This window comes from Camelus ferus, chromosome 29 (assembly GCF_009834535.1).
Source record: "Camelus ferus isolate YT-003-E chromosome 29, BCGSAC_Cfer_1.0, whole genome shotgun sequence".
Taxonomy (NCBI): domain Eukaryota; kingdom Metazoa; phylum Chordata; class Mammalia; order Artiodactyla; family Camelidae; genus Camelus; species Camelus ferus.
In genome coordinates this window covers 21,401,681-21,418,953 of record NC_045724.1, presented here as the reverse complement: position 1 = coordinate 21,418,953, position 17,273 = coordinate 21,401,681, and the positions used below count along the sequence as shown (strand labels likewise).

Sequence of the window (17,273 nt, the reverse complement as noted above, 5' to 3'; positions counted from 1 at the left end):
TCTCCTCAGCTTGACTGTGGGTTTTGGGTAGACTCTTGACCCCATACTAAGTCCTCGAGAGTAGAGGACAAACATTCTTATATTGGGCTGTTTATGCAAAGTCCCATAGTGAATGATGATTTGAAGAAGAGAAAACTTCTGTTGGTGGCTATTCTGGAATGTGTGAATGTAACTCCATCATCAGCTTTAGCGTTTTCTGAATGCTGCTCCTTCCTAGTAGATAAGGGGAGATGGGCTAGGATGGAGGAAGGAAAGGCAAAGTCTGACTCTCTAAGGTGTCTAATTTCACTTCAAGTTCAGTATCTGTTTGGTTTGGACTAATGTAATTCGAACAGAGAGTTATATACATCCATAGAGTTTTTGTTCTGTTGTTTTGTTGTTGTTTCAACCATGGACTAGTTTGGTTTGAAGTATCAGTGCAATTGAACCATAATGAAGAGGAAAATCAAAGGAGCTGGGGGGAAGGATGCCTATCTGTGCCTTCATAATTACCATAAAAGAGAAAATAAGAGTATTAAAAACCGAGAGAAATTAGTATTGCATTGTTTGAATGTTTGATGCTGGAATAGGGCTTGCTTCTGACTTACCAACTTTTAACTCAACCTACAAAGGTCAGAGAGGACAGAAGGCTATTACCTTTGAGCAGGTGTTTTGAGACCTTTGGAAATAAGTTGGTAATTTGAGTTGCATTCAGAGACACCAGAGGTGTATCATTGTAAAAACCAATCCATCACTTTTCCAGTAGTTTCAGCAAGAAGACTTTTAGGTGCGGATGTCAGATGGGAAATGTGCGAAATATACTTACTCTTGAAATATTGGTAGATAAACTTTGATATCAGAGATATTGCTTGCCATGTACTTTTATTTGATCCTGCATCTTTGGCTTAAGTAACATCTCTCTTGGAAAGACTTGCTGTACCTTTACTATATCTGGATGGAAAAACTGTCTTTTTGATGATATTTCTTGGCAAATATTTTCAATCAGTCTTACTAGCTGCAAAATATCCAAGTAGTCGTGGACGTGTGTCTTTCCGTTAAGTTCCCTATGCCTTGATCATAATTCATTTACCCAACATACAGTCATTTACCCAACATACAATCATTTACCCAACATACAACTATTGAATTCAACATATTCTAAATATTGTAGAGCCACAGAAATGTAATTGTTGAGGAAATACAGAGTGAGGACCTTGTTGACCGTTGTTTGAGCAACATTTACCTATCACAATCAGTTCTAGTGTTCTCTGTGTTTTACTTTCTAAATATGTGTTCCTTTTCTCACTTATTTGAAGATTTATTCTGATTCATTTAGTAGTTATTAGATGAAAAATAGCATTCTGATTCCAGAGTTTCACTGGAAACTTACCAGTCTATAAGTTTGCCAAGCTGTTCACAACGTGAATCTGATAATCCCTTGATGGAGAGTTTAATGATTTCTTTGTACTGGTGACCTGTCCTAATGCCGTGCCTGCAAGCTCTTCTTAGTTAAACCGTAAAGATGAAAGAAAGTCCCATCTTGATGAGCAATTCACTCACATTTCTGGTGTCATGGATGTCTCCATTCAATGACTAAAGAAGCGTCCAGTTCTTATTAAACTGTCCCCTGAATGGCGCTATGTGGAACAAAGGAGCAAGAAACGTGCTATTTCTGAAACTGGTGCCAGGTCCCCTGCTTCTCTTTTGTCTGGTTTGAGATGTTGAAATCTCAGTTAATGCTGTTGACAAGTGTGCACACTTTTAGTTGCCAGCCAGGTCTTAACTTTCACAAAAGAACTGCTGGAGAAGGTCTGGCTCTGAGACAGCTGCTGGGATAAAAGCACCTTTTACTAAAAACACCACCTCTCCGCTCTGGGTGGCGTGCCCTAGAATGCAGCGACGCAGTCGCTGGAAGGTGACTCTGAAAACAAAGTTAGGAAAAGGAGATCGCTGGATTCATGGTTGGCAATAGAGTGTTACATAAAGTTGACCATACAATCGCGATCTCGCTGGCGAATCAATACAGTGTTGCCATGGCGAGAAGGCTAGGAGAGGAAAAGCAGATGGTGCTGGATGTGCTGGAGACAAAGAAACAAAAGCTCCCAATCTCCTTCCATGTAAAAGTTATGTAGGATTCAGTAATTTAGGGAAGGGTAATGAGGCTAGTATGACCATTTTTATCAGCTTAATGTAGAAACATACCATAAATAAATCATCACATTATTCATCTCCTTATTTCTCCATTCAGGAGTTACTTCTTCACTTGTCAAACCATTTCCTTTACTTCACCCAACTCATGGAGATGCCCATTTTATTTACTCAATCCATCATGAATTAAAGCAAAACTACCCACCAAATATTTTCACTGCAATTTCTCTCTCTCTCTCTCAAAAAAAGTGTCTTCTTTCTCTGAAGAGAAGAGAATGTTACTTGACGAATATTTACTGTACAGATACAGGATGCAAAACACTGCTATGCTCTTTGTGTGGCTGTTTGATGTCTGATACAAACATAAGCTGACCCAGGCCCTGGATTATTAAAACCTTGTATCTTATGCCACAGACTGGTCCTCTAATGTTCACATGATGAGAATGAGCATGCAGTATTTTTTCCACTGAACACAGGCTGAATCATGAGTTTCTAAAAATGCATAACCTAATTATGAAAAATCAAATTTTAATCACTGTTATCAAAGAGGATTTCTTCTTGTATTTGTTCCAGTGTTTACATTAAACAGTGATATTGCTTGATGGGGAACTGAATGAGCGCAAGCTCCCACTTTGCCTCAAAATCCAGGCATGAACTATGTCAGTAGTTTCCTAATTAAAAAAATTAGCAGAATTTTTAAATTCCTTAAGGAGAACATGTAGTAAAGGCAATATACTACTTGAGATCAGAAACATTTTGGAAGACGTATTTCTGACAGAATGGTAGAATAGTTTTCCCTGAACATCACTGCTGTTAAAAACAACTGTAAATGTCTGATTTAAAAAATGTTTTATAGAAAACAAACTATGGTTATGGGGGGGGCAGAGATAGCTTGGGAATTTGGGATTGACAGATATACATTACTACATGTGAGGTGGATAAGCAGCGAGAACCTACTGTACAGCACAGGGGACTATATTCAATTTCTTGTAATAAGCTGTAATTGAAAAGAAATTGAAAAAAATGTATGTATGTATGTGTGTGTGTATATATATATATATAACTGAATCATTTTGCTGTAAACCTGACCGTAATCCTTACCCTAACCCTAGAATGGGGTAGAAGAAATAAATTCCAAAGGACTACCCAAGCCGGCAGTGTAGGACCCTTCTCATAAAGCTGGAACCACACACATCTCATCTTTATTGTTTTATCTAGTTCACTGATTCTTTCCTCTGTCCTTTTCTTTCTGTTGTTAAGCCCACTGAGCTTTTTATTTCAGTTACTGTATTTTGAGTCCTAAAATTAACATTTAATTCTTTATATGTCCTTTTTCTTTGCTGGGAATTTCACTTTTTGTTGTTTGAGGCTTCCTAATTTTTTGTTGCAAATATGCTTGTAATTGCCTATTGAATAATTTTTATTATGGCTGCTTTAACATCTTAGATAATTTTCATATCTCTCTCCTCTTGGTGTTGCCATCTGTTGCTTGTCTTACTTTCATTCAGTTTGAGATCTTCCTGGTTCTTGGCTTGACAAGTGATTTTGATTGAAACCTTGTACAAATGAAGAAGTCTGTGAAAGCACTTTCTAAACTGTACATACATTTTTAATAAAGCATTTAAGCAATGTAGGAATTAATCTAAACCTTCAGGGAAAGGTCATACTGTAGTATAAAAAATTTGGAATCTGGAGCCTGACTGAGGTCGATTCTCATACTGATTCTAATATCCACTAGTTGAGTTTCTTGAGTGTGTAGATACCCCTTAAATCTCTGTAAAAATAGGGTAAAATATGTACTTCATGAAGTTTTTTTATTAGCAGTTAAAGAAAAATTATATGTAATGCTTACCATGAAGTAGATGGTGGGCAAATATTAGCTTGCTCTTTTCCCCCAACTTTCTCAGAAATGAAAATAGATTTGTAAAAACATGCGTTCTTCTTTTACTTTAGAGTAGATATGCACTCTGAGACATAGGGATGATATTGTCATCTATAGTAAGAAATATATAGTTGGTCTTCATACCTCCTTTCTGGCTCACAGCTCCAAAATCCCTTGGAATTTCCTAAGCGACGAGAGAGACAAAGGTTTCTTCTGTCATGTTAACAAGGTGACTTTTGGAAAGCTCCTAAGGAGGGAGGTTGATTGTCAGGAGAACTAACCAGTTGATTAGAGGACTGGAACTTTCAGTCCCAGCCTCTGGGAGAAGAGAGGAGAGAGGCTGGAGATCAAGTTCAATCATCAGTGGTCAAGGACTTAATCAATCATGCCTATGCAATGAAGCCACCATGAAAAACCAAAAGGAGAGGAGGGTCCAGAGAGATTTCCAGTCGGGGACATGTGGAAGTGCCCGAGGGTGGCATGCTGGGAGAGGGTGTGGAAGCCCCCTTCCCTTTCCCCACACCTTGCCCTGTGCTTCTCATCCATTCGGCTGTTCCTGAATTATATCCTTTTGTAATAAACCAGCAATCTACTAAGTAAAATGTTTCTCTGAGTTCTGGGAGTGACCCTAGCAAATTAATCAAACCCGAGGAAGGGGTCTTGGGAACCTCTGATTTATTAACCAGTCGGTCAGAAGGACAGATAGCACCCTGGACTTAAGACTAACATCTGAAGTTGGCGGGGTGCAGAGAGCAGTCTTCTTAGGCTGAACCCTTAGCATGTGGAGTCTGATGCTGTCTCCTGGTAGGTCATGTCAGAACTGAGTTGAATTCTAGAACACATAGCTGGGCTCCCAAGAATTGTTTATTGGTGTGGACAAAGCACCTCCACACAGACTGGAACTGGTGCCAGAACCTATTTAATAGATGAAAGCACCATAAATGTGTTCTTCTATATTATTATTATCACTTTAAGTAGTTGTACGGAACAGTAATTATACTTACTACACGTAAAATTATAGCAAATGCATTATCCTTATAACAAAATTTACAAATATGCATATTCACTAGAAGCGAGGAAGTGAGCATGTCTGAGATAAAAGCTTAGGAGGTCGTCAGTATATTTCTGTATGATCAGTGTAGCTGCGTAAACTGACTTATTTAACCCCTACCACTAGAAGAGGGACCAGAAAACAGAACACATGATAGGTCCTAATCTATTGAGTCAATTTGTACACTTACAAAATAAAAATGCCTGGAAACCAAGAGGCTGATCCAGCTTTCTGGTCTTCTGAGAAACATTTTAATGTCCAAAAAGCATGAGCACGATTGAAAAGTGGTTAATTCAGTTTGTGGGGTGAGAGGATGGCCCCGTGCTGGTCTCAGTTGTGTTCCTGGGACGGGCCCTGCCAAGTGTGGGTCCTTGGCTTCAGACAGGTAAGAATTCAAGAGCAAACCACAGTTGAGTAAAAGTGGATTTATTCAGAGGGACACATACTCCATAGACAGAGCACAGGCCATTTAAGAAGGCAAGAGAAAGGCCACAAGGTGTGGGGTTGTTAGTGTTTAATGAGCTGGGTTATTCCATATGCTTACAAGTGGGAGGACTTTCTAACTACTTTGGAGACGGGGTGGGGACTCTCAGAATTGGGGTCGCCCACTTTTTGACCTTTTATGATCAGCCTTGGAACTGTCATGGTGCCTGTGGCTGTAGTCATTCACCATGCTAATGTATTACAATGAGCGTATAATGAAGCTCGAGGCCTACTGGGAGTCAGATCTCCTGCCATCTTGGGCCTCAAAGCCTACTGGGGGTTGAATTTTCTGCCACCTTGGTGTTAATTGCTGTGTCTTTCCTTGAATGGCTGTGCCCTGCCCTCTTCCTTCCTGCCTCACCCTGACAGTGAAGATTAAAGACACCATATCAAGTTAATGAAGACCATGTCCCCACATTAGATCATAGCTCTTGGTTAGTGATAATTGTGAGGAAGAAAGTAAAATGCAAGTTTATACCCGAAACACCTCAATCATTGTCTAAGGGTTTCAGCAGTTCTGCAGTCGAAGACATCCTCCATGTTCAGTGGTTTGCTGCATCAGCAGCGTCCTTCCCAGGACATGACAGCAATGGGACACTCAAGCCACTGCTATGTCGTGAAACTAGGGTAGCAAGAGAAAGACAAAGTGAACCCTCAAATTAATAATAATAATAATAATGACAGTGGGAGGTGTTAACCTACTTTAACACCATTAACTATTACTTAGTATCTACTGTACATTCTAATTTTCAAGTGAGAATGGTTTCCTATAGCATAAATACTTTGACAAGATTTTTTTCAATATTGTTTTCTAAAGAAGAAACATTTAATTTCATTCCCAAATGAAAGATCTAGTTCTTGCTGAAATGCACACTTAAAGGCAAATCTTTAGAGAAGGAATTTTGCAGGTGGCCTCTACTACAAATAAAAACACGAAAGGGCCCTCAGAGAAACGTCTGGCCCACAACCCTCTCTTCTGTCTCCTCATGCTGAGCTGCCATTTAAGTAACACCTCCGTGGGCGTCAGAAAGGCCACAGCAGGTGTGCTCCCACCAGCTGTTTGTCGGGGTTCAGCATTAGTGCTCCTGGATCTATTACGGCTCCACTGGAGGGCTGGAATTTTATCTTCAGTCACTGTTCTGTAACAAATTGGCTCTTTGGGCTTTTGCTGCAACAGTTGCCTTCTTCCTGGCTTGAGCTCTTCATGGACTGGAACTGCCTTTTTTAAGGTGGGTGTCTGCTTGGCACAGTGGGAGGAGTGAGGCTGTGGGGTAACTTCTGGCGGGGGAGGGTGCTTAGACACTGAATCAAATGACGTAACCACCCTGTTGAGTGATCAAAGGACATCCTCAAACAAACACTAACAGATTATTCCCTTCCACCTAATTTTTGTGGAGCTCTCACTCAGCGCATTACTGACTTGGTAGGAAAAGAGGAAGCAAAGCATTCCCTGCCTCATTTCTTTATGGCCTGGTCTGTCTCATGTCTCCCTCGGTGTCTGCGGGGCTGGAACACACGTCTGAAGACCCCTCTCTTGACAACAACCTGTTGGTAAAGTGTAAGAATTTTTTCAAAACATGTATGATGCTGAAGGAAATATTTTAAGCATTCCCACAATTATAAGATCCTCATTTCCCATAATTAAACCGCACAGTTTGAAACTTTGTGTATTTAGTCAAGCCAACTGGGTTGATATGAGAAGCGTAGTTATTAAAATAATCCATAACAGTGAGTAACCCGAAAGTTATTTTTAGTTTCCTTCCAGGAAATGTTTTGCCCAGTCCTTACCTATGGTTTCAGTTATCCTAATTATATTTGGTTTAACCTAAACTGAAAAGCACTTCACTTTTTGTGCACATATCAACGGATAGAGAGGGGAGGGCCTCCACACCTCCACACCTGTATGGAGCTCAAGGGGAAAGGTCACAGCTCCTTCCTTTGAGGGATTATCCAGGTGGACCGTTCACACCAGGTTTTAATTTGCCTTAAAAAAAAGAGAGAGAAGGAAAAGCCACAACTGGAATATGTAATTTGATGCCGAGTGAGGTCTTCCAATAAGGGATTCCAACACATTAACTTCAAAATTGTCATTTTCCTTCTCATTTTTAATACTTGTAACAGCATCCAACCAGCAAGTTTTCCTTGGTCACAGTGAAGATGTAAGCTCGGCTGACCTGATTCATCCTTCACCGCTCACATGCACTTTGCCTTTAGAGTCTAGTTCCTGAATACTTCATGCCGTCCCCGTTCTCATTTCCTTTGGCCGCTGTCCCTCCATCCCCTGCTCTCAGCTGAGCTGGATGCTTCCTTCCTCTGGATGCTACGTTGAACATGTGATCACTTCCCTTCACTGCTTTCCTGAGTCAGAGCCCCTGTTCTCTAGGGGCCATATATTCACTTGGATCACAGGTAAATATATAACCGTAGGCTCTCATAACAAATAAACAAGGCTTTGGATTTTTTTTTTTTTTTTTTTTTTTTTTTTTTTTTTTTAGCATTTCCCGATGTCCATGTGGTAAATACAATGGCCAATATCAAGTTCCCAGCTTGAAGTCACTCCTGACTGTGGGGCTGGGAAGAGATGCACCTGATCTGCCCTCCCTGGTCTGCTCCAGTGGCTGGACCACATCATTGTGAGACCAGTTTGACAGAGACGTTTCTAAAATATATTCATAATATATATTCATGCTTTTCTTGAGTTAACAAAGCAACCTGGATATCATTTCATTTCATTTGGGGGCCCTAGGTCTTTATTCTTATGAATGTCAAGCTGTAAGGCAGAAAGTGGTATCTCTAGAGATGATGACATTTAGAGAGACTATTTTTGCCTCTAAACTAAACGACTTAGCAGCTTAACGTGGAAACTAGATAAAATAATTAATACAAAATGCAACAGTATTTTGTTTACTTTTGAAGGGCTTTTTGTCGTTGTCAGCTGACTTTTTAAAATCCAATACTCAAAAGTAGTTTTCATGGTTTATATAGTTGCTTTAGCTGCCTCTGCCCTCATCCTTGACACCGTCTCCCCTCAGTTTGTTTGTTTTTATGACTGTTTCTTTGTGCTCTTATCAAGCCACTATAAATCCATTTTAAGTTATCAGAGAATAAATATTAATAAGTAGGGATACAGGGCGCCCTCAATAAGAAAGGCAGATTTGCTAATAAGTGGTGTTACCTCGGCTTCTCTTTCCTTGCATTTTCTTTGATACCATAAAAGAGAGTGCTATCCGTGCGTCTTCTGACAGAAAAGAAGACGGTTTTTCCCTGTTTGAAAAGTTCACTTTAAAGGTTTTTGTGATGCGCCACAGCTTCAAAACAGGATTGCTTTTCAGAATGAATTGCCTGCAGCTGCTCTTCAGGATTTTTTGGTTTTTTTCCTCAACACATCCATCCTGTTTGGACACTTAAAGAAAACCTGCATATTTACATCACTGATGGGCCAATAAATAAAATGCTGCATTTTTAGGGGAAGGTTCCTGGGAACTAACCAGAGTCCCAAGCAGAGACAAACAGGGGATTGAGAACACAGTGCTGCTTCTCACCTTGCTCTGATTATTTTGTGTTTAAGCCATTTCTGTGCATCCTCCCAGGGGTGAGTGCCGGGAATGGTGCAAATCACTTGATGATCAGGAAATAACCACGAAACGAAGGTGGTTCTGGTGTGGTTGTCTTCGGGTATTGCTCATTTCCCTTCTCCTCCACAGCTGGTTGAAGGGGAATCTTCACCAGGGTCAACTCAGCTCACTGGAGAGAGGACATTTCTTTCTGTCCAAGGAAATTAAAGCTGTTCAGTCATACACCTGCCATGTAACTAGGAAAATACCTAGGGTACCATTTTCATTTCAAATCTGTAGTTTCGTCAGTGTAGTTAATCGTTGGATCATTTTCTTAGAATTACTATTTTATCAGAGTAAAGCTAGAAAAATGCTTGAAATATATAAGATTCGTGTCCAAATACAGCAGGTGGAATTATAAAAATTTTGAGATATAAAATGCAATAAATATCATTTGTACATGATAATGACACTGTTGGCAGTCACTGGACTTTGTGAAATTCATCTGTTTCCTCATAAATGGTTTAAGTGTGTATTTTAATATATTTTAGAATTACTTAAAAATGTAATGCAAATATAATAAACTGAAACATGTCTAAAATTGTTATTGCCACATAATTTTTATTTGGGTATTTAAAAAGGACTGAACCTGATCTAACATGAATTTTCATGTAGGTGTACGATCTCAGTAAAATAGGATTCAAAGGGTCTGTTTAACTTAGTTTTAGATCAGGGATGTGAGCTCAAAGTAAGTAAATAAGTACGCTTCATTTTGAAAAAGTGTACCAAGAATGATGAGTTAATATCGTAAAGTGTGATACCCTAAGGCAACCGCCTGGATTTGCTGCTACAGAAAATGGTTTCAGAACTATATGTCTAGCTCCCCTGATAGGCTTCAAATCTGTATATACTTGAAGTCATGATGCTCAAATTTATCTTAGTATATTTGCTCAGAGAAGTTGCATAAAAGAGTACATGAAATGGGTGTCTCAGTCTCAACGACAATGGTGTCCATAAGTGGGGCTGAAATTGACTACCCAGCCTCCTCCAGCTGTGAAACCAAGATTAAAGTGGTCTGATGTGCGTAGGTAAGATGCTCATGGACTCTCTTTGCTTTGTTGTAGCTCTCAGCTTTAGAGAGGCAGATCTTTGACTTCCTTGGCTTCCAGTGGGCGCCCATTCTTGGAAATTTTCTACATATAATAGTCGTCATTTTGGGTTTGTTTGGAACCATTCAGTACAGACCTCGATATATTGTGGTGGTAAGTCTTACTTTTACTGTATCTTTTCATATAAACACTACCAATCTGTGGTGAGAAGAATAAAATAATTTAAGCTGCTCCCTCTGGTATCATGTGCTGTTGCTGCTCTGCCTTCATTACTGAACTCTGTTGAGAGATGATTATCTGTGGGAAAGACTCAGTGATGCTTAAAATGGAAGCAAAGCATCCTGACTCTAAGCGTGAGACGCGTAGTGCAGCTCGCACTGTACCTGAAATCAAGTTTCACGAGGAAATTTAAAATGGGATGTGGATAGAGCAGGGGGACTGGTTGTGGTCTTGATGTCAGATGAGATATAAATGTGCATTAACTGTCATTTTAATGTTGTATTCCATTAACCCTAAAAAGCAACCCTACCTAGCCATAACTGCTTAATAACTGATGGAAATAATATAATTTAATTTTAATTGATTTAGGACATTACAAATGCATGTGCTGAAGGTTATTTAGTGCTCCCCACTGATGTATTATGTACTGTATATCACTAAACATTTTAACATTTTGTTAAGATAAATTTAAAACATTAAGCCCATACTCTAAACTGTGACAGACATGGTCAGCACAGCCTCCGTTGCGGGAAAATTGAATAAGGCATATGCTGTGCTCCACAACTGACTGAGAGTTATTTCCAGTTATTAGTTTTGTTTGCCATAAAAAGAGGGAGCTATTTTAGGCCACATGTACAAAAACATTGTGAGAAATACCACGCATGCGTAAGTAATTGTAATTAGGAGTAACACACTCTAAAATGCTTATTGAGCCTGAAAAAAATAAAATGTTCAGTAGAATTAGTGAATATTTTCTTGCAAAGCAATGACTGCCTCAGCACCCAAAGTAATAAAATACCTAGGAATAAATCTTACCAAGGAGGTGAAAGAATTATACACAGAAAACGATAAACCATTGATTAAGGAAATAAAGAAGACTTTAAAAAATGGAAAGATATCCCATGCTCTTGGATTGGAAGAACCAATATTGTTAAAATGGTCACATGGCCCAGGGCAATCTACAGATTAATGCAATCCCTATCAAATTACCCAGGACATATTTCACAGAACTAGAACAAATCATAATAAAATTTATATGGAACCATCAAAGACCTAGAATTGCCAAAGCATTACTGAAGAGAAAGAAAGAGGCTGGAGGAATAACTCTCCCAGACTTCAGACAATACTATAGAGCTACAGTCATCAAGACAGCATGGTATTGGTACCAAAACAGACATATAGACCAATGCAGAATAGAGAGCCCAGAAATGAACCCACAAACTTTTGGGCAACTAATCTTCAACAAAGGAGGCAAGAATATACAGTGGAATAAAGACAGTCTCTTCAGCAAATGGTGTTGGGAAAACTGGACAGCAGCATGTAAAGCAATGAAGCTAGAACACTCCCTTATACCATACACAGAAATAAATTCAAAATGGATCAAAGACTTAAACATAAGACAAGATACAATAAACCTCCTAGAAGATAATATAGGCAAAACATTATCTGACATACATCTCAAAAATGTTCTCCTAGAACAGTCTACTCAAGCAATAGAAATAAAAGCAAGAATAAACAAATGGGACCTAATGAAACTTACAAGCTTCTGCACAGCAAAGGAAACCAGAAGTAAAACAAAAAGACAACCTACGGAATGGGAGAAAATTTTTGCAGATGAAACTGACAAAGGCTTGATCTCCAGAATATATAAGCAGCTCATACGACTTAATAAGAAACAACCAAACATCCCAATCCAAAAATGGGCAAAAGACCTAAACAAGTAATTCTCCAAGGAAGAAATACAAATGATCAATAGGCACATGAAAAAATGCTCAATATCACTAATTATCAGAGAAATGCAAATCAAAACTACAATGAGGTATCACCTCACACCAGTCAGAATGGCCATCATTCAAAAATCCACAAACGACAAATGCTGGAGAGGCTGTGGAGAAAGGGGAACCCTCCTACACTGCTGGTGGGAATGCAGTTTGGTGCAGCCACTGTGGAAAACAGTATGGAGATTCCTCAAAAGACTAGGAATAGACTTACCATATGACCCAGGAATCCCGCTCCTGGGCATATACACAGAAAGAACCCTACTTCAGGATGAAACCTGCACCCCAATGTTCATAGCAGCACTATTTACAATAGCCAAGACATGGAAACAGCCTAAATGTCCATCAACGGATGACTGGATAAAGGTGGTATATTTATACAATGGAATACTACTCAGCCATAAAAACTGACAACATAACACCATTTGCAGCAACATGGATGCTCTTGGAGAATGTCATTCTAAGTGAAGTAAGCCAGAAAGAGAAAGAAAAATACCATATGAGATCACTCATATGTGGAATCTAAAAAAAAAAAAAAAGCATAAATACAAAACAGAAACAGACTCACAGACATAGAATACAAACTTGTGGTTGCCAAGGGGGTGGGAAAGGATAGACAGGATTTCAAAATTGTAGAATTGTTAAACAAGATTATACTGTATAGCACAGAGAAATATACGTGAGATCTTATGGTAGCCCACAGAGAAAAAAATGTGACAATATATATATATGTTCATGTATAACCAAAAAATTGTGCTCTACACTGGAATTTGACACAACATTGTAAAATCAATATAAATCAATTAAATCAATAAAAATGTTTATAAATCAATTATAAATAAAAAATGTTAAAAAAAAAAAAAGCAATGACTGCCTCACTAGGAGGAAAAATGGAGACTTAAAACATACGCCATCTTTCCATTTTGGTTTAATCCAATCACACCATCAAAATGAAAAAGGTTATACATTTTTCTGTAAATGCATCAATTCTCTTTTTGAATCTCAAAATTGGCTTTTTGGTATCTTTCAATATATCACACGGAAGTGGAGGTAACCGGCCCACAGCACATGACTGAACTCAGGCTTGCTGCCCTAGGCACAGGAGGGCGTTTGTGTCACTCGGCTGGTTGCAGGGCTGAACAGCTCGTGCTGCACCTTCTCTGAAAGCAGCCCCTGCTGAGCCACTGCGCGTCCAGGAGAAGGGGGTTTCACAGCGGCGGGCTTGCAGCGTAAGAGACTTTAATGTGCATAATAGCAAACTATTACCGGGTTTTATGTTCCCGTTTGTTGCTATGAACACAGAGCACTTTTACTTCCTGCAGCCTTTTATTTTATGATGTTGCTGTTGTACTGAAACACAAAATGCCAGAAGGCTAGGACACCGATGGCAGTCCATGGGATGATGCTGTTGGGACGTATTCAGTCCTGATGTTTCTTCCCTCTGCATGTTAGCTCTGGACCCTCTTCACTCATCTCCTGCCCTCCACAGTCTCCTTCCTGTGCATGGACTGCTGGCTTGATTTCAGCTTCCTCCCGTCCAGCGTGTCCTTTGTACATTTTCTAAATCACTGGCTTAAAACCTTCACTAACTCTTAGCAGGATGAAAATCTAAGAATATTCTTGGTTGAACCCCTGACCAAACTTGAGTCTCACAGTCCCTCCTTCCTGCTTTCCTTCCTTCCTTTCTTCTCTTCCTTTCTCCTTTCTTCCCTTATTTCTTTTTTTCTCCACCTCCTTTCTTCCATTTTTTAAACTTATTTATTCAAGCCTTATTTATTGGGTTTCTACTCTGTACCTGGCATCGTGTTCCACGTGGGGCACACTGCTGAGCAAATACAGACATGTTATTTCCTGCCCTTCTCAGTCCTTGCCTTACAGTCTGGTGAGGACAAGCATGTTTTATCATATAATCATCCGCACAGACGTTACACTGCACCTGTAGCAAGTGTCAAAAAAGAGCACATTGTGCCACGAGATGTGTAATCTGACCCTGCAGGAGTGATTGGGGGGCTGAGACCTGCAGCATGAGTGTGAGCCCCCCAGGGTACAGGGGACCGAAGGGGGGTCCAGGGCAGGAAGCACAGCGAGCCCCCAGTGGGATGTAGTAGTTGGCATTCCCTCGCTGAGCTCTCACTGAGGACCTGCTCTTCTGTGCCAGGGCTGGATAAACAGCAAAGAAGGTATATTGCCTGCTTTCCGGGAACTCACCATGTAAGGAGTGAGGAGGTGCAGGTTGCTGGGCTCTCCGGAGGTGATGAAACGACAGGGAAAGAGGTTTGGGAAGAAGGTTTGTGCACTTCAGCATCGAGGACCCTCCCCTCCACCTGCTTCTCCAGCCTGTGGCTCTCGCAGCCTCAGCTGGCGTTGTCCCATCCTCTAGCTACGTGCCCTCAGTCCCTCATACTCACCCCATCCCATGTGCTTTAGCAGTTAATCACTGCCTGCTCCTTTGCCTCTGTGTCCTGGGCATGCTTTATAATTTGTTCACATTTATGTCTCTTCTACTAGACAAAGTGTTCTTTGAGCACATGGAATGTAATAGGTCCTCAATAAATACTCATTGTCTTTCTTGTCTAGTTCCCTGCCGGTCCCTGGACTGCTTACGATAGGACCAGTGTCATTCTTTCTCTGGTATCTTTTCCTCACATCCTCCTCTCCCCTCTCCCTCCTGTGTATCGAGGGAGGCAGATTTAGGTCTTTCAGAATCTTCAAAGAAAGATGTCTACAAGACAAACAATCCACGTGTTTGCTCATCTTGACTGTCTCTTGATGCGTATACCAACCAAATCGCCATCATTTTATTTGCTATCTCATTCAAGACCGTCTCCGAGGAAAGGGAGAGAAGGGAAGCAATGAATTATCCATGCCAAACACATCCTTTGGTTTAATCTTCACAAATGTCCTGTGGATGTGTGTTAGCGTCTCTCATTTTATAGGCAAGGTAAGAGTTAAGGAGAGGTTAAGTGACTTGCCCAGGGAACCTAGACAGTAAGTGGCAGAAGTGGATGATACTGTTAGGTTTGTGGAGTTGCTTTACCACCAGCTCGGCTTTGCTTCCACCATCAGATTCCCGATGATGTGGTTCCTTTGTCTGTATAAATTATGATATCGGAACTTTTGGTATTGCTGTTGGATATTATCTTTATCACACCACAAATGGCCCATCCCTGAGTTGTTTTCATGAATGTTTTGGTTTAAAGCCACAGTTGATGGCCTGGAATTAATTCTGATATGAAAATGCCTGCAAATGAATATGGCGTGGATGACATTAATCAAGGGATACCTCCAAGGCAGCAGCTTTTCTATGGCAGTGAGAGAAGACCGGGTCAGAAATCCATACTGACTTTTCACTGAGCAGGGAGAGGGCTTTTTGATTGCAGATTTTTGTCCCCAACTGGCCTGGTTGGTGTTCTTAGTCTTGGCTTCCATTATTGACTGAAAGTCACCAATAATGCCAATTAAATGTAATCCATTTCAAGCTAACAGATATTTTGGAGCATCAAAACACAGATGGTAAGTTACCGCCAATTCTTAGGACAAACAGGGTTTATCACAGCTGACTTTGAAGAACCAATCACCCTTATGAGAATGGTTCAGGTAGAGGACCACACAGAACAAGCTCTCCAACGTCCACAGGCAAACGTCCATCTCCTCAGAGTGGAAATCAAAGCTTACAGACCTGCTCCTGTACTTACCTCTCCTGCACCTCCCGCCCTCCCCACCTTCCTGACTCACGCCAGCCAGCCGTGCTGAGTGATTTGTGTTTTCCGAAGACCACATGCTGCTTCTTGCCACCTTGGTTTGCACACACTGCACCTTCTACCTGCAACACCCTAGTCTCCTTACCCGCTTGGAAAACCCTTAATAATTCTTCAACGGAGTCGGTCACCTTTCAGAGCCTTCCCTGACCAGCCCGCTCCGGGCGCAGTGCCTCTTCCTCTCTGCTCCCTTGGTTCTTGGAGACTCCATCCTGCCTCTCCCCACAGCTGCCATCGTGGCCTCCAGGTCCGCCTGGCTTCACTCAACAGTGTCCTCCTGGAAGGCAGATGCTGCACAGCCAGGGCTGGATTCTAAGTTATCCTGATATGCACGGGCCTTTAAAGGTGCGTAATACTTGATTGAACAAATAATAAATGAATTGAAGGTTCGTAGATGAAACGATCTTACAGAATGGACTGGACAGTGATTTCTTATCTCAGAACTTGTCAACAACAGTTCAGCAAAGTAAACTGGCCTTCCAGCCTTGCTTATCTCCATCTGAACTCTGGGATTTACAGGATGAAATGCATCGTGGATTTTAGTACGCCTGCTCTGCCTACACCTACCCTTAGCTGACTTACTCCTCAACTGATTTTTTTTTTCTAATTAACATAACGTCATGAGCTCCTGCCTCTGTAATTGAGGAGGACCCACTGCAAAGACTGTTAGAAAAATTCACCCAAATCACAAAACGAAAGAGCAGTAATTCCCCTTTGGACACTGTCTCAGCTGATGAAGTACAGATTTGCTATTTCTACATTTATTTTTAGAACACAAAAACAACCTTGTTATATGGAACTCTTTCACTGTTTAAATTTATTTTAACTAAGATACAAGGCGGGATACATTCATTAGGGAACACCAAGTTTAATCATAGCGTTTGAATGCACCTTTTGTGTTTCTTTGGCTGTAGACAAAATGAAGCAGAGTGTGGGCTGGAAATCATATTGAACAGTCATAAAGTACTGCTCTGGAATCAGCTGGTTACTCCCATACATTTTACTCCTATGTCAAATATTTTACAATCTTACTTATGAAGTCCAGAGTAAGATTCTGTCCTAGAATTATTTAAATATTTATTATTTCATGGGTAGTAAGTTAATTTAATCAAGCAGTTTTACATTAATTTAAATGCAGAAGCATTAGCTAACTTGACATTTTTTGGAGTAAAGATTAACTTTGAAATAAAAATTAACTCAAAACCTCCTTTAAAAATTTTTTTAAAGCCAAGTAAGTATGCTAAGTGCACAGGTTAGTTATTCGGACTTTCATACGAATGTTCACATGCAAAGAGCAGCAACTTGCTTTCGT

The 17,273-nt window shown here is 40.3% G+C and overlaps 1 protein-coding gene across 3 annotated transcripts in view; it reads left to right on the top strand.

Moving 5' to 3' along the window:
- The window catches only part of NKAIN3 (sodium/potassium transporting ATPase interacting 3), a 409,270-nt gene that overhangs the window by 194,808 nt on the left and 197,189 nt on the right, over positions 1–17,273 (top strand). For all 3 annotated transcript variants that reach the window (XM_032470214.1, XM_032470215.1, XM_032470216.1), the window contains exon 2: positions 10,222–10,359. In XM_032470214.1, the coding sequence (XP_032326105.1) occupies positions 10,222–10,359 (138 nt within the window). The remainder of the gene's footprint in view (positions 1–10,221; positions 10,360–17,273) is intronic.